The sequence below is a fragment of the Musca autumnalis genome, unplaced genomic scaffold (assembly GCF_047663935.1).
Source record: "Musca autumnalis isolate F117 unplaced genomic scaffold, ASM4766393v1 scaffold_1, whole genome shotgun sequence".
In the NCBI taxonomy this organism is placed as follows: Eukaryota; Metazoa; Arthropoda; class Insecta; order Diptera; family Muscidae; genus Musca; species Musca autumnalis.
Genome location: NW_027411644.1, coordinates 198,316,922 through 198,337,345, shown reverse-complemented (window position 1 = coordinate 198,337,345; position 20,424 = coordinate 198,316,922). Strand labels below are relative to the sequence as shown.

The 20,424-nt window shown below is 32.8% G+C and overlaps 1 protein-coding gene across 2 annotated transcripts; it reads right to left on the bottom strand.

Annotated features, from left to right (window-relative positions):
- Nucleotides 1-4,646: 4,646 nt before the first annotated feature.
- On the bottom strand, nt 4,647-14,861 carry Mlc1 (Myosin light chain alkali). Of its 2 annotated transcripts, XM_073959788.1 has the most exons (6): nt 14,729-14,861; nt 14,397-14,424; nt 8,320-8,622; nt 8,170-8,256; nt 7,732-7,778; nt 4,647-5,778 (listed from the first exon to the last, which is right to left on the bottom strand). In XM_073959788.1, the coding sequence occupies exons 1-5, from the start codon at nt 14,729-14,731 to the stop codon at nt 7,735-7,737; spliced, it is 465 nt and encodes a 154-aa protein (XP_073815889.1). In that variant the 5' UTR covers nt 14,732-14,861; the 3' UTR covers nt 4,647-5,778; nt 7,732-7,734. The 2 variants fall into 2 exon arrangements, with proteins under 2 accessions (XP_073815889.1, XP_073815890.1); XM_073959789.1 differs by lacking the exon at nt 7,732-7,778.
- Nucleotides 14,862-20,424: the final 5,563 nt, after the last annotated feature.

Sequence of the window (20,424 nt, the reverse complement as noted above, 5' to 3'; positions counted from 1 at the left end):
AGAGGTTAAAGGTCCAATCTTAATTCGATTGTCATAGAACTTTACTTTTGTTTGTAAAAATGTAACGAATCAATTGGATCAACAAAATAGAGATGAATAGACTACACTTCAGAGAGTAATAAATACCCTGTGAATTGTCTTTTAACTTAGAATAATATATAATTTGCATATATATTATCTTATGCCTTTCTTTAAAATAATGATTTTTAAAAAAATGTTCTTGTTCCAAATTTAATGTTGTATTTCTATAACATGGAAAAAAATTTGCCCGGAGTCGGAGTCGAGTTATTTTTTCGACTCCTACTCCAGCAAAATTGCTCGACTCCGACTCCGAAACCCTGATCCAAACATATATTTCTGCAATCAGTCCCAAACAAATATTTGTTTGGATTCAAACATATTTCTAACATATATTTTTCCGCGTGTAAACTTTCATACTAACGACAATTAGTTTAAGCCCAACATATATTTGTACAAATCCCGTCAGTCTGGCTGGCTGGTGCGCACTATAAATCTCGAATTAATAAATCGGTTTGGTTCAAACTTTCCACCTCGGTGGAAGCGGTAACTCACTACGGAAGTAACCAAACTTTGTACCTTAACATGTTGGACAAACGTAGATCAAGTTCGAATATGAATAATATTGGTTCACTCCTCTGGTTACCTTCCCCGTGAGGTTTAAAAAATGTTCGCTAAATGCAGCATGTGGCCCCGATTACGACGACACAAGTTTTTGTTGTAGGGGCAAGTCCAACTGACTATGATAATGGCCCGAAAGCTGTAATACCAGTGCGCAGTGCAGTGGCTAGTGCGCACGACAACTCCGAGAAATATTTCTGACAAACTTAGGTCAAGTTCGAAAACAGGATAATAAGTGTACTGTCCGTCAAATATTCAAACAAGTAAGCAAAGGCTATAGTCTGGACGGGGTCGACAATATGATACCCTACACCACTACCCTATACATAAGCTTTTCAACGGTAAACATTTTTAGGACGATACTAATGTTATCAGCAACCCTGAGTATTATATCAATTGACCTAGGGTTAACTAAACCAAAATAACAAAAAGCCATGGTCGCCACCTGGCTACGTTGGTGCAAAGCTGGAATGTTCGACATTACAATTCAAATAAAGAAATGGAAAACGGAATTGTACTACGGACTATTGCAATATCTCCTTTATTTGACCACCTATGTTAACCTAAAGGGTGTTTTTTTAAGCCCGATAGAACTTGAAATTGTAAAAAATAACACAAAAAATTAAATTGTAATCAAAATTAAATTGTAATCAAACGTAGCGCCATCCTGTTGAAACCACATCTCCTCCGGATCAATGTCATCCATATTTTCAAACAAAAAATCATTGATCATGGTGCGGTAACGATCTCCATTGACCGTAACGCGAGCTCCGGCCTCATTTTTGAAGAAATAAGGTCCGATGATGCCATCAGCGTGAAAACCGCACCATACGGTGCATTTTTCTGGATGTAATTGAGTCTGTAGGGTCTCTTGTGGATTGGTCTCACTCCATATGCGGCAATTTTGCTTATTAACAAACCCGTTAAGGCAAAAATGCGCCTCATCGCTAAACACAATTTTCCGATAAAACAACGGGTCGAATCGACGACTGATTTTCAAAGTAAATTTGGATAATTTCGTAGCGTTGTTCAAGCGTGTGTCTATTCATGATGATTTGTCAGAGTATACTGCAACAAATAAAAAAAAGTTTCATCAAAATTTAATTTTCTGTGTTACTTTTTACAATTTAAAGTTCTATCTAGCTTAAAAAAACACCCTGTACTTCATTGTAAAGGTGATCTTTTCTTCTCCCATAGAGGGGATTTCCTTTTAGAATAACCCTACTAGAAGCGGAGATATTCGCATAAGAATAAAACGATGAATTATCGCCTACTGAGATTTCTTCGTCTTTGGATCTTTGTCCTGGTGACTTGCTTTTGGAAGGTCCCCAACCAAAGTTGTATTGACGAATATATACAATTAAAATCCCAAAAATGACAAATTGGGTTAGATTGCGACTATTGCGATATCTCCGTTATTTGATCACCTACGCCAACCTACGTTACATTGTTGTAAAGGAGATATTTTCTTCTTTCATTATCAGGACCCACATCAGCACCCAAATTTGGTTACGATCCGATCAAAATTGCATGATTACAAGGTTTAGATGGACTGAAGGATGGCTTTTGGTTCTTCTGGACATTTCCATTGATATGATTGGACTTTGGTTTTAATGCCCTAACCTTGCACACATGATTCGTCACAAGTTATGACCGTTTTGCGGTAATGTGGATAATCGTTGACCATGTTCAACAGCTCTTGAGCTATGCCCATGCGAAGTTGCTTTTGCTCAAACTTTAGTAAAATTTAGTACAAAATCGAAGAGCACACCAAAACACGACTTACCTTTTTATCGGTCAAAAAATCTGAGAATCCAAAATGGCTGATATTTCCAACATATGTGTATGTATGTATAACAAACAGGTGTACCAACATAAGAGAAAAAATGTCACCTGGGAACACAAAATTCCAATTAACAACCAATTTGGTAGAAAAATGTGACTAAAATCTTCAAAAAATCTTAAATCGGGTGGTATTCTTAGAACATTTCAGTCCAGTTCTATGCTCAATACAAAAACTCCTACGAGTAGTAAGTAGAAACTTCTTCTTCATATTATAAAGTTCTATATTAAATATTGCGATTTCAACATACCGACGGACATCGTAATATCGACTTATTTTTATGCCCATCAAGAATATATACTTTGTAGTGTCTCCGACGAATGTTTCGATTTGTTACAAACCGAAGTTTACAAGTAAAAAGTATCAGTCGGCTTTGCCGACACAGATATACCTTCAGCCTATGTGAATTTAATCTTTAAGCTATGGACAGAATTTACGAATGTATTTAGGGTATTTTCAGAATTTTGTTGCAGGATTTTGTGGTAGGATTAAAGTTCGAAAGTATTGCGGATGAGATAGTTAAAGGAATGGACTGACCTGGTCCATTTTGAAAGTGGATCTTATTTTGGTAGTCATATCTTTTCGATAGATATCGCGCCCACTAGTCACTTCAGTGGGTCATCGTATAATTTGTGGACCAGTATGCAAGGAAGCATGGACTTGTCCACAGAAAATATAATATCGCTTTAAACAGGACTACAACGAACAGCGTCGGTATACATTTCCAAAGGATATTCGAACAGACCCTAAACTGCACTTAGATACAAAAGTTGAACTTTTGTGGGGGAGGTACCGTAAGGGGAAGACCGATATGGACCATTTTAGAAATTAAATAAAATTTGGACAAAATATTAAGAGATCCAATGTTTGGACTAAATTGGTGCCCCGTTCAAGAGATATTATGCATACCATTTTAGTGACATTTTTTAATATTGGGGGGAAGTGGCGGACGTTGTGGACCGTTATTGCCCAACTACGAACTGACACAAAGTTTGGACAAAATATGACGAAGTCCAAATTTTGGACCAAATCGGCTGACCAGTTCGAGTGCAATAGTGCGCTCCAGCCACTACATATGGTGCCATATGGGTTTTTTACACCTTTCGGGCTGTTTTCTCAAGAAGTATGGACTTGCCTCTGAAAAAACATTTACCATCGTATTGGAGGCAGTGAATGCAAGTTGATTCAACTAAAATCAAAGTGAATCGAAAATGATTCGAAATTCTGTGTGGGAGGTACCCGAAGGAATGGATAAATATAGTCCATATTCGAACTTGGTTTATAGGATGTGTAAACTATGGAACAAATCGGTCACTCCCTTTAAGAGTTATCGTCCGCACAATATTTCCGAACATTTCTGAGTTTTTGTAGGGGAGGTATCTGAAGAAGTGGACTGATATGGTCCATCTTCGAAATTAAACTAAGTTTGGACAAAATATTATGAAGGCCAAATTTTGGATCGAATCGGCTGATCTTTTCGATAGTTATCTAGCGCTCCAACCACCACGCACCGTGTCATAGGGGTTTTTTATAGAGTTGGGCAATCTCGTTCAATTGAACGATCCGGATCACTGTCCTCGTTCAAAGACGAATGAGTAACATCATAAAAAAACCAACGTATAAAATTATGTATACGCAGTATTGCGCACCACCCAGCCAGAAAGAGAGACGGACGGCAAATTGTCTGAAACGGATTTCGTCCAAACATACTTGGGGTCTAAAACCATTATTTCGATGCCCTTATGAAAGTGTATATACACTTGTTAGCATAAATGCTGAGGATATAATTATACCCTCCATATTATTGTGAAGGATGTAATTATAGGAATTTTTCTACTTTAAATCTGGAGATACCACTACATGAGGCTTATGTCAAAACATCAATTTAGGTTTTAAAGTTTCAAAAATAATTCAATTCGGTTTGTTAATATAGAGTGATAAATACTAGATATATTAATATGTAGATAGATTACTAAGGCCTCACGGAAAACACAAACAACGGGCCATTTTTGACTTTTGTAACATTCTTACAGTCGAAAACCTAAAAGTCGTCATACGGACCATCCCCAAACGCAACCGTAACAATAACAAGTGACTCCTAGGCTGTTCTAGCTCTCCAAACTATCCATCTCAGCGAAATATAAATAATATAATTCACACTTAGTTTTTTCTTTTTTGTTCAGAAATTTATTAAATTAGAAAATCTAAGTTAAGTTTTGAAATAAAAGCTAAATCCATCTCAAAAAAACCAGCCCGAAACTTTTTCTCAAAAAGAGTGTGATGACAAAATATTGAATAACTAAGCGAAGCCACAGCATTGCTACTAACTTTCCAATTAGCCAACAATATTTTGCAGGTTTCCATAAAAAAAACTTTTTTCTGTCAAACAATGTTTTTCAAAATGGCCGTTTATGATGGTGTTGTTGTTACTTAAAAAAAAAAGTTTTTTGTTCGACTGAGTGTCTCTGTGAGTTGAGTTGTAGTTGGGCTGGATTTTTTCGATTTGAATTGACTTAAAACTTTGGCTGTGCAAGAAGCATTGGGGGTTGTGTTGTGATGGATTATCTGATGGATGGAAGATAGTAGTGTTCGTTGCGAGTTGTTGTTGTTACTTAAGAAGAAAGCCTTTAACGATTTTGCTAAACCAAACAACACATTTTATACTTTATCCTTGACCTACACCTTTCATGATTGTTGTTGTTGTTTCTTTTTGGTTGTGATAACTTTCACTATATCAGTTTTTATTATATAAATGTAATTTTAATTTAATTTCTTAATATCTTTCGCTTTGTTTTAAAAAAATGAACAACAGAATAATTTTTTAAATTTTTTCTTCTTTTTTTGTGATTTTTTTTTTCAGTTTTGTTTTTCATATATAAGAGTTATTTTTATAATAAAATATGGTTTTCTTAAGATTTTTTGGTTTATTTTTCTTAAAAAAATTGTTATTATTATTAGAAAACTAATGAAAACTAGTCACACTGGGTGTTGGCTTGGTGGACTCTAACGATGACGTTGTTGTTGATGTTTTCAATAATTCTCGATGGGTGGTATTTGAGTTTTCATGTGTTTTGCATTTTAATTAATTTAATTAAATTATTTAGTTTTTTGTTTTATTTTTCTTTGTTTTTTATTATTACGAGAGAGAGTAATGATGGTTGGTTTTTTTTTAATTGTTTTGGTTTTTTGCTTCGAATAACATCTATGGAGAATGCTGGTAGGCTACAAAATTTTTAACAGATGGTCAATAAAAATTTATAGCATTTCGGGTCTATCGCACATTCTGGCAAGAAATGCTGTAAAAGGGAGAGAGAAAGAAAAAATAATTAGTTAATGTTTTTTTATAAAGGAAAAATTAGTAATATTTGTTGTAAATTGCTGGTAAACATACGAAGAGAAATATGACCCGATAGGAACCTCTCCTAATTTCAAGACATTCAGAAATGATCATTGCTGGTGTAGATACCCTGTGGTCGTCTATACAGAATCCCTGGGATCGTCTATAGAGACACACTGATATCGTCTATAGAGACTGCCATAAAGTCATCCATAGACACCCCCATGAGGTCGAATATGGAGACTCTCTTCAACTCGTCTATAAAGACTCCTTTCAGCTCGTCTATATAGACTCCATTCAGCTCGTCTATAGAGACTCCCTTCAGTTCGTCTATAAAGACTCCCTTCAACTCATCTATAAAGGCTCCCTTCAGCTCGTCTATAAAGACTCCCTTCAGCTCGCCTTAAAGACTTCCTTCATCTCCTCTATAGAGACTCCCTTCAGCTCGTCTATAAAGTTTCCCTTCAGCTCGTCTATAAAGACTCCCTTCAGCTCGTCTATAAAGACTCCCTTCAGCTCGTCAATAAAGACTCCCTTCAGCTCGTCAATAAAGACTCCCTTCAGCTCGTCTATAAAGACTCCCTTCAGCTCGTCTATAAAGACTCCCTTCAGCTCGTCTATAAAGAATCCCTTCAGCTCGTCTATAAAGACTCCCTTCAGCTCGTCTATACAGACTCCCTTCAGCTAGTCTATAAAGACTCCCTTCAGCTAGTCTATAAAGACTCCCTTCAGCTCGTCTATAAAGACTACCTTCAGCTCGTCTATAAAGACTCCCTTCAGCTCGTCTATAAAGACTCCCTTCAGCTCGTCTATAAAGACTCCCTTCAGGTCGTCTATAAAGACTCCCGTCAGCTCGTCTATAAAGACTCCCTCCAGCTCTTCTATTAAGACTCCCTTCAACTCGTCTAAAGACTCGTATCAGCTCGTCTATAAAGACTCCCATCAGTTCGTCTATAAGACTCCCTTCAGCTCGTCTATAAAGACACCCTTCAGCTCGTCTATAAAGACTCCCTTCAGTTCTTCTATAAGGACTCCCTTCAGCTCGGCTATTAAGACTCCCTAAAGCTCGTCTATTAATACCCCTTCAGCTCGTCTATTAAGACTCCCTTCAGCTTGTCTATAAAGACTCCCTTCAGCTCGTCTATAAAGACTCCCTTCAGCTCGTCTATAAAGACTCTCTTCAGCTCGTCTATAAAGACTCCCTTCAACTCGTCTAAAGACTCGTATCAGCTCGTCTATAAAGACTCCCATCAGTTCGTCTATAAACACTCCCTTCAGCTCGTCTATAAAGACTCCCTTCAGCTCGTCTATAAAGACTCCCTTCAGATCGTCTATAAAGACTCCCTTCAACTCGAATATAAAGACTCCCATCAATTCGTCTATAAGACTCCCTTCAACTCGAATATAAAGACTCCCATCAATTCGTCTATAAGACTCCCTTCAGCTCGTCTATAAAGACTCCCTTTCGCTCGTCTATAAAGACTCCCTTTCGCTCGTCTATAAAGACTCCCTTGAACTAGTCTATAAAGACTCCATTTCGCTAGTCTATAAAAACTCCCTTTTATTCGTCTATAAAGACTCCCTTCAACTCGTGTCTAAAGACTCTCTTCAGCTCGTCTCTTACGACTCCTTGTCTATAAAAAATGAGCTTCTTTGGGTCATCTACATATTTTGAAAAAATTTTGAACAAGGAAGTAAAAAACATTGGGAGACAATGAAAAACATTGGGAGACAAATATTTGAAAACAAAAATGCTACATTTAAAATTGGAAAACCAAAAGATTACACCTTGGATAATATCCCATAAATACCTTATTTCCGATCGAAGGACCGAAATATTCAAAATCGTTTTTTTTAATCATAATACCAGCAAATCTTACCGAAACATTTCATTGGAATAAAGAAAACTTACCGTTTAGTCGAAGACAACGGGGTCGCTCATCAATCTTTGGACGAATTCTGTGGGTTGCGAGGTAGGTAGTAGGTGGGTGCACAAATAACACGGTGATTGTGATGGGGACACGTAACAGAGATATTTGGAATCGTGTGTTGGTCATATGATTTGGGTTGTGATTGTGTGTTTTTGATAGGATTTTTTTGGTGATGGAGAAAAAATACGTGGTTCACAAGACAAAAAATTGAAAGTGCCAGGTCAACATAAAACATGGTTGATGGTGCCAGGTCACAAAGATATCACACATACATGAAATTGTAGAAAAACAAGAATACACATTTATAGGAAACCATTACATATTAAAAACATAATTTTATATCCTTTGGAAGGACACGGAAACAGTGAGAGGAGAGACAGAAAAGAAAGTCAGAGTAGCGTCTTGCAAATAAAACTTACGGGAGTAGGGGATGAAGCCATCATCATCTTCAGGGTCCAAGCAGTCAGCGAAGAGGGTCTCGACTTGTTCATCTTCAAGGTTTTCACCTGCAATTATTCAAATGGAAAGATTAGTATCCGATTTCATTTTTTCCGAATTTAAAAACTTACCCAAAGAAAGGAGGGCGTGTTGCAATTCAGCCAAGAGCATGGTGCCGTTTTCAGCCTTGTCGTACAATTTCAAACATTCAATGAAATCTTCGTAGCAACCTTGCTCCTTTTCCTTCTTGACTTGAGAGTAGATGGGAAGGAATTCATCGAATTTGATCATTTTCAATTTGCGTTGCTTGGTACCGCCCATCTTTTCAATCAAAGCCAAGGTGGGGTTCAAGTTGAGGGCACGAAGGGCATCACCCAAGTCGTAGGCGTCGATACCATCGGCACTACCCATAACTTCGAATACGAATTCGATATCTGCAAAAAGAGGGCAAGAAAATAAATTAGCAAACTTGTTGAGATTTTGTTTTGAGATAGGAAAATTGGGAATTTTGTTTGGTGTGATAATAGCAAAATGCAGTTATTTGAGATCGAACATTTTCCCATAAAATTAAATATTATAGAAAAAAGGAATTATTTTCGAAAATTCAAAAAAATAGGTAAAACCGAATAACATAGAATGTGGGCTATTTTGTTTTAAGATTCATAGTTTTTAGCTTTAGTTTCATAGTTTTTAGCTTTAGTTTCATAGCTTTCAGCTTTAGTTTCATTGTTTTTGGCTTCAGTTTCATTGTTTTTGGCTTTAGTTTCCAACAATTATACAAAATAAAAACTCTATTATCATTAAAAAAAAGTTTTATAGATTCAGAATCAAATATTTTAATCGAAAGCAAAATGAAGTTAATTGGGAACGAAAATTTTCTCAAAAAAAATTATTTTCGAAAATTCAAAAAGAAATAGGTAAAAACGAATAAATTGGAATGGAGGCTATTTTGTTGTCAGCTTCAGTTTCATAGTTTTTAGCTTTAGTTTCATAGTTTTCAGCTTTAGTTTCATAGCTTTCTGCATTGTTCTGTTTCATTGTTTTTTGGCTTCGGTTTCCAAAAATTATACAAAATAAAAACTCTATTTATATTTTAAAAATTATCGCAATACTATTATCATTAAAAAATTTTTATAGATTCAGAATAAAATATTTTTAATTTTTAATCGATAGCAAAATTAAGTGGATTGGGAACGAACATTTTTTTACAAAATTATTTATTGTAGTATAAAAAATTATTCTTAAAAATTCAAAAAATAAGCATTACAGTTCCAATTGCCGGACCAATTGTTGCTCCAATTCACCCTAGCTTCCACTTTAAAACAACTAGTAGTTTAAATATCCACATTCATGGTCCGTATGAATCATTAGGTGTGTTCGTTTACTCAACAATTTGTACAAGTTCAGTAACTTCATGCAATCGGCTAAGGTCTTTTGCATTGCACTGTAGAGTAAACGAACAACATCCAGTAACAATTTGTATAAATTTTGAGTACACGAACACACATATTGATTGAGTTTAGCCCTCATAAGCAGGGTTATCTTCTTGAAGATCTTTTTTATGTGTGAATAAAACACATTTTATAACCAAAATGCCTGGAATTCTTACCAACCTTCTTGGAATACAGGGTACCTTTAAAGGTTATAAGTCCTCGAAGTAATCAAAGTATTTAAATATGTCCTCGAAATAATCAAAGTACATAGTTACAAACATAATATTTGTCAGTATGCAATTCCAAGCCTTTTGGGTTTTCAGTCCCCGAAATAATCAGAGTGTTTAAATAAAACTGCTCAAAATCTAAGAAAATTTCCAAACGCCGAATTAAATTTGCTAGCAATTTTTACAAACTTTACATTGACCTTTTAATGTGTGTAGGTATTTGTAGATGGTGACCTATATTTTATTTTCGAATATATTCATTTTATAACATTTTGTAAGAAATAAATTTTTCTTGAAAAATTATTTCTTAAAATTTTTTATGATGACAGTGAAAAAATATTTGTATTATTTTTTGTATGACACCCCCATCTCTCTTGCAGCCTTTATATATAAATATTTATATATATATTTTGGGTATTATGTCATATACACATACATATCTATATATGTGTATATATCAAGCTGGCAAACTTCCAAACATATACACCCAAAAGAAATTCGATACCGAAAATATTTTTACATTTCTTCTTCAGCAGAAGCATATTTTATATGTACACACTACACATATACACATTGTATGTTAAATGTGTGTGTGCAGTATGTAGCTTTTCTCTGTCTGTCCTTTTGACCATAAACATAGATGGTCAAAGAAGTATACACAACATTCCCCAGAACTAGTCAAACATAGCGTAATTTATTCATGTTCAACAAACGAAATATTTTCTTAAATACATATGTATGTATATTTTACCCCAAAATAGAACACGTCGGGCAAATCCCACACACACTCATACTCAAACAAACACACACGATCTTTTAAATCGTTTCTAGCGGTACATTTTCTATATTTGCCCGTCGTAATCTCTGTGTGTGTATACTTGATATTCTCTATGGCATTGAGTGAGTGTATATACATATGTATGTATATCATAGATGAACACGGTGAGAGCATTTGTATGCTTAATCGTACGAAGAAATAAAGGCGAGTGCTCATCTTGTTCATTTCTGATGTATATGATCAAAGTTTAAGAGAGAGTTCTCTCTAAACAATTCGGTCAAATGTTGTTAATGCATTTTTTCTCTATTTACCATTTTCACTCGAAATTCTTTTAAATATTTCACGAAAAAAAGGAGAAACAAAAATCAACAAGCATTTTGTGTATTTGTTTTAAAAATAGAATACACTTCTTAAAGCAAAAAAGTAAAAAATATTCATTTCGATAATTTTCGATGATTTCGTCCTGAAGAAGAACATATTTGATGCCATTACTGCAATGTATCTAGTAATGATCTCTAAATTAAATTCTTTCAGTGTAATTACTAATATTCCCTTGAAATAAATAATTTAAAAATTGGTTCAAAAGCGGTTATTCAACATGAATAAATGCACTCGTGATTGCCTTCTTTAAATTATTTTATTTTTTTAAATTAAAAATTGGTTCAAAAGCGGTTATTCAACATGAATAAATGCACTCGTGATTGCCTTCTTTAAATTATTTTTACTTCATCTATTTGGTTAATTTTCGATTCCATATACTCTTCATGATTCTATATCTTTTAGTTTAATTTTTCATTGTTCAAATTCATAGTTCTCAGCTTTCGTTTCATAGTTTTCAGCTTTTGTTTCATAGCATTCAGCTTCAGTTTCATTATTTTTGTCTTCAGATTCATTAATTTGACTACAATACAAGCTGATTTTAGAAGTTTATGGTAAAATGATGGAAAATTCAAACCCTATTTATATTTAAAAAATTATCGAAATATAGTTATTATTCAGAAAATCCCATAATATTAAGAAATACCAAATATTTGTAATTAGCAATCGATAATGATAAGTTATACTAATAAATTTAGCCTAGGCTTTATTTTCATTGATAAACTTCAGCTGAGTTTAAAAGTTTATTTTATTTATCCAAAATAAAAATTATATTTATTTTTTTAAACATTATCACAATATTATTATTATCATTAAGAAAACTGTCATGGATTCAAAATCAAATATTTTTAATTTGCAATCGAAAAGAAAGTAATAAAAAATACGTTTTTAATATATTCAATACTTAAGGTAATTAATCAATAGTAATAATAAAAAGTGTTATTTATATATATTATAAATTCAGCTTGAGTTTCATAGTTTTCAGCTTTTGTTTCATAGTTTCCAGCTTTAGTTTCAAAGCTTCCAGCTTTGGTTTCATAGTTTCCATCTTTAGTTTCAAAGCTTCCAGCTTTGGTTTCATAGTTTTCAGCTTCAGTTTCATTATTTTTGTCTTCAGATTCATTAATTTGAATACAATACAAGTTGATTTTAAAATTGTATGGTAAAATGATGCAAAATGCAAACCCCATTTATATTTTAAAAATTTTTAAGAAAATCCCATAGATTCCAAATCAAATATTTGTAATTGGCAATCGATAATAATAAGTAATGTTAATAATATGTAATAGTTACCATACAAATTTAGCCTTGAGTTATTGTTAACGAAAATTGTCCTAATATCTTATTAAATATGACATGTCATAAATAAAATGAAAAAAAAAAATATTTGTTTATATTTTATGTGGAAACGATAATTATATTTAATCATACAGGTATCGTTAGCAAAATAGCATACAAATATTTCCCAAGTTTGTTAACTTTGACCTACTTTTTGTACAGATTTTTATCATTATTCTAGAAACGACCTTGACAATTATCGGAAAATAATGGGGTTATTCTGAAGGCAAATTCCCCGTGAGTTCACTCACTCTCTCCTTTAAGTTGAATTTTCGTTCAGAATAATCCCTAAATATAAATTATGTGAAATAATCACATCTTATTCATATTGAATTCGATAATAAATATTTTATTGGAACCATTAAAACTGCGAACAGTTTCCATATTTCCCATTTTTGTTTTCGCTTTGACCTACTTTCGAATACTATTGTGGCAACGACCCTGTCAATTATCGATGTTATCGAGGAACAAAATAACTGAAGGGAAATAATCTCAAATTACTTATAATGATTTTGAACAGAAATATTATGTCTGTTCCAGAACATGCAAGAAGCTACTATTTTTTACTACGATAACATTATTTCCTTTATGTTATCGGCAAAATAGTAAAAATTAGTAGATTCTTGCAGTTCTGGAACAGACCAATTATATTAAAGCCATTAGAACTTTGGATGATTCCAAAACTATCGAATAATTTATCCATTATCGAGGTGTATGCTTCTAAAAGTTAATTTCTTATATTTGTCATTAGTTGTTTTGGGTTTTGAGTATTAAAGTTATATTTTAGAAAGTTATCGATATTTATCGAAAAGAAATCCTATTTATATTACGAAAATACAAATCGTTTAACACATTTTTACAAATATTCAATATATTTATTCTAAGAGTTCATGATTTTTGTTTATTCTAATCTACGTTATTATAGTAATAACCATGGCATTAATCGATGTTATCGAAATCATTGGTGTTGATTGGAGTTAATCAATTGGACAGCTCAGAACTATCGAATTAATTGTGTATGAATCCAAATGAGTTAAAAACGGTTATTTTCAATAGTATGGAAATCTTTCATATAAATTATGTGTGTTCGTTCACTCAAAATTTTTACGAATTGTTACTGGATGTTGTTCGTTTACTCTACAGTACAATGCAAAAGACCTTATTCGTTTACAAGAAGTTACTGGACTTTTATAAATTTGTACGAATTAGTGAGAAAACGAACAGACCTATTATTTCGATTCAATTTGTATTCAAATTATTTTGTTATTTTTGTTTTTAACCTGAGAAATATTAAACTGAAGCTAAAAATCTATGAAACTAAAGCTGAAAACTATGAAACTGCTGAGAATAGCTGAAAACTATGAAAACAGATATTTAGAACAAAATTCGGATATTTTGACTACAATTTATTTTATTTTATTTAGTGAATTAAAAACTTCAATTTAGGGAAGTAGAATGAAACCGAAGGTGCATTTTTATTTAAAAATGTAGGGAATGTCGAATTTATTTCAAATTCACTAGTAGAAATATCTAATATTTAAATCACAAATAAATGACCTAGGACACTTTGCTGTAAGTATTAGTCATCGTACTCAAATCTTTACTAGATGGTAAACCATTAAGTAGATGTGCGTCTTCAGAAACATGAAAATTATTTTTTTTGTTTGGTAAATTTTCAAATGTGTTTGAATACCACACTGCTTCTGATTGTTCACATATTTCTCCCACACAATCTATGTATTCTCTCATATGAATATACATGGCGCTCAAACCATATTTGGTAGTTCACATACTTCTTGAATTCATAGGTTATTATATTTTTTTCATTTCATTGTTATATCACAAATTCCGAAGATTTTTCAATTTCGAAATTTTATTTTTAGTTTTTCACTTTTCAACTTTTTCATTCTACACAATCATTGAAGTAGAAAAATAAATTTGAACATTTTAAGGTTAGAATCGTATTGTACTGACTGCATAATGCTATTATCAAGACCATTATAAATCCCCTGGATTTTTTTTCGATTTTTTTTTTTATAAAAATTAAAACTTACTTTCTTGTTCACGCTTTGGTACATCGGCCTGCAGGTGTAGGTGTTAGAATCCCAATGATTTTTTGGTGAAGAAGAAGAAAAAAGTAGTCATAAGTTAAATTGAACATTTTTCAAAGATTTTTTTAACAAAATTTAAAATTTCATTTTTTATTTTTTTAAATTTTTAAGTTCACATATTTTTCGTTTTTTAATATTTTTTATAACATTTTCTTATTATTTCTCTGTTTTTGTTCATTTGAATGACATTTTTCCATCATTTTGTGTTTTATTTTTTCTTATTTCAAAACTAGAACACTTCAATTTTTTCTTTTTTGCCACAGCCTAACACTCACCATTTTGACTGTTTGATTGAGAAAAAGCAACTAACTCGCGGATGAGCTCGGTCTCGACTGAACACTTTTCGTCGCCAACAATTTGTAAAGGTAATTCTAAGGTGGATTCTTGGCAACCAATACAAAGACATCAAGTGTCAATATATATAACACATACATAGAAAACCCCCTGTGTGTGTGTGTGGGGGACATCCAAACATATTGATGAGGCAGGCATGTACTCATTTGAATACTTCAGATCATTTCCCCAAGTATTCACATGCAAACACACGCACACACACACACACACACCAGGCCAGATGAGTTAGATCTTCGTCAGTATATAACATGACGAAATCTCTTAATGACCGACCCCACATATACTCTCCCATATACGCATTGGCATAGGGGCCGCCACACTATGGGGATCTCCTTGTACGTTTACTGTGAACACGTAATAGCACTAATAGCTGTGAAACAAAGAGAGAGCGGCCCCACTCATACAAATAATACCAGGCCAATACACACACACCCATACACACACATAACAGCATCCCAAAAATACCACAGTCTGTGGGAATAGTTGGATGCTCTGTATTTAGAGAAAATAAATTGAAATTTGTTTTCCTTCATTCTATTCTCAGAAGTCTAGGAAAATAGAAAGAAAATATAGCAACAAGGCAACCAACCGCCTGTTGTTAGTTTGGAAGAGAAAACAATGACACGCTCCCCACTACCCCATTCCCTCTTCCCCAGTATGGGGTTTGATCATAAAAGCTGGCGGGCACACACACATACTAACAGCACATGTACTATGTGGATATTTTGGGCCATCTATTCATGCCACCACCTCCACCTTGCATGAGTAGTCGTTTGTCAGTCAGTCAGCCAGCCACTCATTCAGTTTAGTTTAGTTTATTTGTTGTTATTATTGCTGTTGCTGACTTTTTGGCTCTTTCACTTTGCCTATTTGATCTATTTTTATAGAATTCACTTTTTTCGTGATTTTCTTTTTCTTGTGTGTGATGTTATTGTTTTTGTTCTTGTCTAATAATTTTTGTTATATTTTCTCATAAGGCTTTCATTCCCTCTTTCTTTCGTTTTGGCCCCAAACAGTGTTGAATATCATTTCATTTCAACATTCATTTTGCAATACATATTTTCTAAAGTTTCTTGCGTTTGCTATTGTTTTTTTCCTCTCTTTCCGCCATATTGTTTATTTGTGAAAATTCTATAGATTTCACAGAAATTTTGAAAATGTTCAAATTATTTTCATGACCCTGTCTTCACAGCCATTCGTTCATATTGAATAGTTAGATGAGGGATATTTGTTGTAATTGTTGTTTTTGCAATTTTCGTTTTCGAAAATTTTGGCAAACGCATTTCTTAATTTCTTTCTGCACATGAAAATCAGTGTTTATCTTTTAGATATAAAAACACGATACATTTGTTTATATGCAGGAAAAGAAAAAGTTTGAAATATTAACTTAAAATTATAAAAAAAAAAAAATATTTTATATAACATTGAAATTAAATAACACAAAACCCGTATTCATACATATATATGGAGTTAACCCATGCATTTTACAAACAGAGTATATCATTCAAATACAAATATTTGTATATGTCATAATCTGAAAATATGCACAGTATTATTTACTAAAAGATTTGAAATTTAATATTATATATCGACTACAATTCCATGGTATTTCAAAAAGGGATGTGGAGAAGGACATATTTTTCTGGAGTAGGAATGAATCTGAGTGGACAAAATATTCCATTCTGATTTCGGCCAAAAATGTTTTTAAATTGTATACCCTCCACCAAAATATGGAGGATATACTCGTAATTAAATTTGTCAATCCGTTTGTAACATATCGAAATGTTCGTCGGATACCCTATAAAGAATATATAGGGATTTCTGACTGAAATCTGACACTTTTTCAAAACTAAATTTTTGATTTCCTTTATTTGTTATTTGATGCTGCTCATCAGCAAATCATTTCAGCATTTTTTGGACCAACGGCTCCAGAGAAATCGCGCCTTGAAAAATCGAATTCTGTAAAAACTCCAGGCGAGTTTTTTTTCACGACTCCGACTCCGGGTCGACTCCGAGAGTAAATTCCTATACCACTAAAAATGAATCAAATGTGCACAAAATTGTAATTTGTTCCTATATTTTGGCCTATACAGGCTAATGTGTTAGTTTTTCCTTACATATTCATTAGAAAGGACATTCGTTCGAATGCATTCGAACATATCAATACTGTTTCTGCCGAATGTTACACTGACAAATAGCAACGTTAGAAAGTTTTCCTTTTTGTGAACGAGTATATTCTGGACGGAATTCTTCCGCGTGAGAAAATCTGTAAGCATTCAAAATATGTGAAAATGATGGGGCAACACATATCGTAAGGACTACATGCAATAAAAACTATAAGCAGTTCACGACCAAGTTTCAAACTGGATGCAAGCCAACATTTTAGTGTTCTTAGCACCAAAAGGAGACCCTCAGTTGTAAAGCTCAATAAAAGCCATTTCTCATGATTTTTTTCCGAGAAAACTACCTAACTTTTTGGCAGATTTTTTTCTTCATCCGAAAGAGAAAAATATTACCAAATTTTGAGGTCGTCTACGAAACCTTGTTTTTACTAAAACATTTTGCGGTGCCAACTCTATCTCGAAAACTAATTAACAAACTGTCATATATTTTTGTGGCCGATTTCGAGAAAAACACAGTTTATATAGTAAATTTCAAATTTCCTTTACTATTACATAGAAAAAAAATTAAAAACTTTTTTGGCGAGCACATCCGCCATTTTTGGTACGAAAAAAAATCGTGGTTTCAAATCTGTTCGCGTTCACAAAATTGGATGCTGCACTCAAAAGTTATATGCGGTTTTACTCTCTTGTAAAGAAAAAATATTTAAAAATTCCTATTGTGTTGCAATAGGAACATGTATATATGAATCGTTAGCACCATTTGATATCTATCCGTAGATGCTAAAATAGTTGCTAAACTTGTTTTTATTTTCGCGGAAAATCAAAAAATATTGAAGAAATCTTGGAATAAATTTTATTTATTCTAACTCAGAGTCCAAAAAATCACTAAAAAAATAATTTAAAAATACGTACATAATCTAGACAACGCGTAGAAAAATGTGAGACCAAAATTATAAAGATCGCGTTTATAACTTGCATATTACAGCAACAGCAAAGAACGGAAACTTATTGTTGGAAATTATTTCAATAATATATTTTTGGTTAAATACGAATAATTTGAAAAAAAAAATAAATGTTGGGAGTTATTCTATTATTTCGCTAAATTTCGATCCAAATCCTGAAGTATTTTGCTTAAACTTCTACGAGAAAAGTAATTAGTCATCGTGAAAGTATATTTGCTTTCTTTGATGAGCAATAGAAATAAGTAGTAGAGAGTTATAATGAAATTACAACCAAAGAAAAAACACAAAAATTAAAAAGCGTGTAATTCGCGAATCCGTTTAAATCAGTTGAGGTGCATGTGCTTTTCGGTTACAGGGAGTCCATGTCTATCAATATGCATGGATTTTCCCATGTTTTATTCAGCGGCCAAAGTGTGCCATCAGTTGCATCTTACTATTCAAAAAACCTTCAAGTGGGCAAAAATTACGCGATGTGCATATGATTATAAGGTGTATCCGATTTCAATGGCCGCATATTAAAAATACGTCAATATAAATTATTTTAGACAGATTCGTCAGGAACTGCGGATGTGCCACCACATTCTATTTTGGGATAAATAGGGATATTACTCCCGAATCTTTGTAATTTGTGACACACCTTTTTGGCAAATATAATAATCGCGTACAAAGTATTACATTTATGTAAAAATATTCAAGAAAATCGCGGTTCAATTCGCGGAATTGTCAAAATATATTTTTGCAGATTTTCCTACTTTCAAGGTATCTATATCCGGCGTTTTAGTGGATGGATTCGAACGCGGAAGGGCTCATTAGATCCGGCACGTAAAAAAACTAAAATCACGCGGGGTTCAGGGGTACCTGTACGACAGTTGTAAATTTTAAAGCCAAAAAATAGGTTTTTTCAGAAAATTTACGCACCAAATTTTCGCCTTTGGACTCCTATTACTAGGAAGCTGTACAGAGCACACTCATGAGATATACATCGAACGACGTGGGATCGTGAGTTCTACAATCCTATAAATTAGTTTCGATAATTATCTAGTTGCACCATCTAATTATAAGAAAAATTCGAAAAACACTGAAATCAAAACTTCAAAATGTCAGCATCGATTTTAGGGGGATGCAGTGTATATATCGAAAAGTCATACACTAGAACCATGTTGCCCAAGGGGTATTCTTTAGTTCTTTCTTTGAGCACAGGTTTGAATTTTGCGTGGTTTGGCCAGAAATCAAGAAAGAACACAAAAAACTTGTTTACTTCAACACATTTTCCAATTTTTTTATATTACCACCAACGCAGCTTCCACGAAAATTATTTGTTATGGTCCATATTATGAGATCGTGGCTAAAACACTTCAATTAATATAAATATATTCATATTTTATAAAATATATTAACAGTTCGCGACTTATTAAATGGTGAACCTCAACTTCAACGATTGTAAAACTTTTTTGAATATTACCATATATTATAATATATATATATGTATCATATATCCTTTGCTAACTTCCATAAAAGTAAATATTATTATTAAATTAATGTTGAATTGTACTAATGTTGAAACATAATCTCGCTGTAAACGGGACCACAACGAACAGCACCGGTATACATTTCCCAAGGATCTTCGAACAGACCCTAAACTGGACCAGTGTTCGGAAACAAACAGTACCTTATCATAAGGTACCGTACATGTTACACAAACACTAAAAAATTTATAAAGTTTATGTACACGTACAAAAAACTTTAAAAATCCATTTTAGCGTTTATGTGCATGTACTCAACGAGAATCGAAAAGTTCGTCAAACACACATATTTGGTATGCAACCACCATCGTAATGTAACAACCACGTACCCAACCGAAATGGTTGCGTAGAGAAACGAGTACATTAAAAAACCACGTAGTGTACATCATAATGTACCTTTAGAAAGGAAGTGGTGGTAGGGTACACTTACATTTGTTTGGCCAACACATTATTAGAAAATATTAGGTTTATTTTTTTTTTTGGTGGAATAAATACAAATAAAATATAATTAAATATAAATGAATATTTATCTTCTGTTTATTAGGACTATAATGACAGTATTTAAATGTTATAAATACATATGAAGGAATTGAGAAATGCCTAAGCAAAACACTACTATCTAATTTTTAAAATCTTGACAATTTGTAAAAGGGTTGCTATGGGTGATAGAGGTATATTTTTGGCGATTTGAAATTTAAGGGTACGAAGAGTATTAAAATTCCATTTGTATTGTGAAAACAAGTGGAACCATAACAAGTAGGAAAAGGCTACACAGAAAAAATAAATTCATTCAATATATGAATAGTGTTCAAAAAATTTTTCCAATGTTCAGATTTTTGTATTTTATGAACCTAGTTCATAAAACAATAAATACCGGTTTCTTTTTTGAATGAATCATAAACATGTAATATATGTATTCTATTTTGCAAAATATGAACAAATTCATTCATTTCAAAATAATCTTCTTTAAAGCAAAAAAAGTTGCTTATATTCCAAAACTCTTTTTATA

Excerpts from the sequence above, each read along its gene's own strand:
- Mlc1 (XM_073959788.1), bottom strand. Across the intron at positions 8,257-8,319 it reads ACACGCCCTCCTTTCTTTGG|GTGAAAACCTTGAAGATGAA; the intron begins GTAAGTTTTTAA and ends GAATAATTGCAG. Across the intron at positions 7,779-8,169 it reads TGGCTTCATCCCCTACTCCC|AATTCGTCCAAAGATTGATG; the intron begins GTAAGTTTTATT and ends CGCAACCCACAG.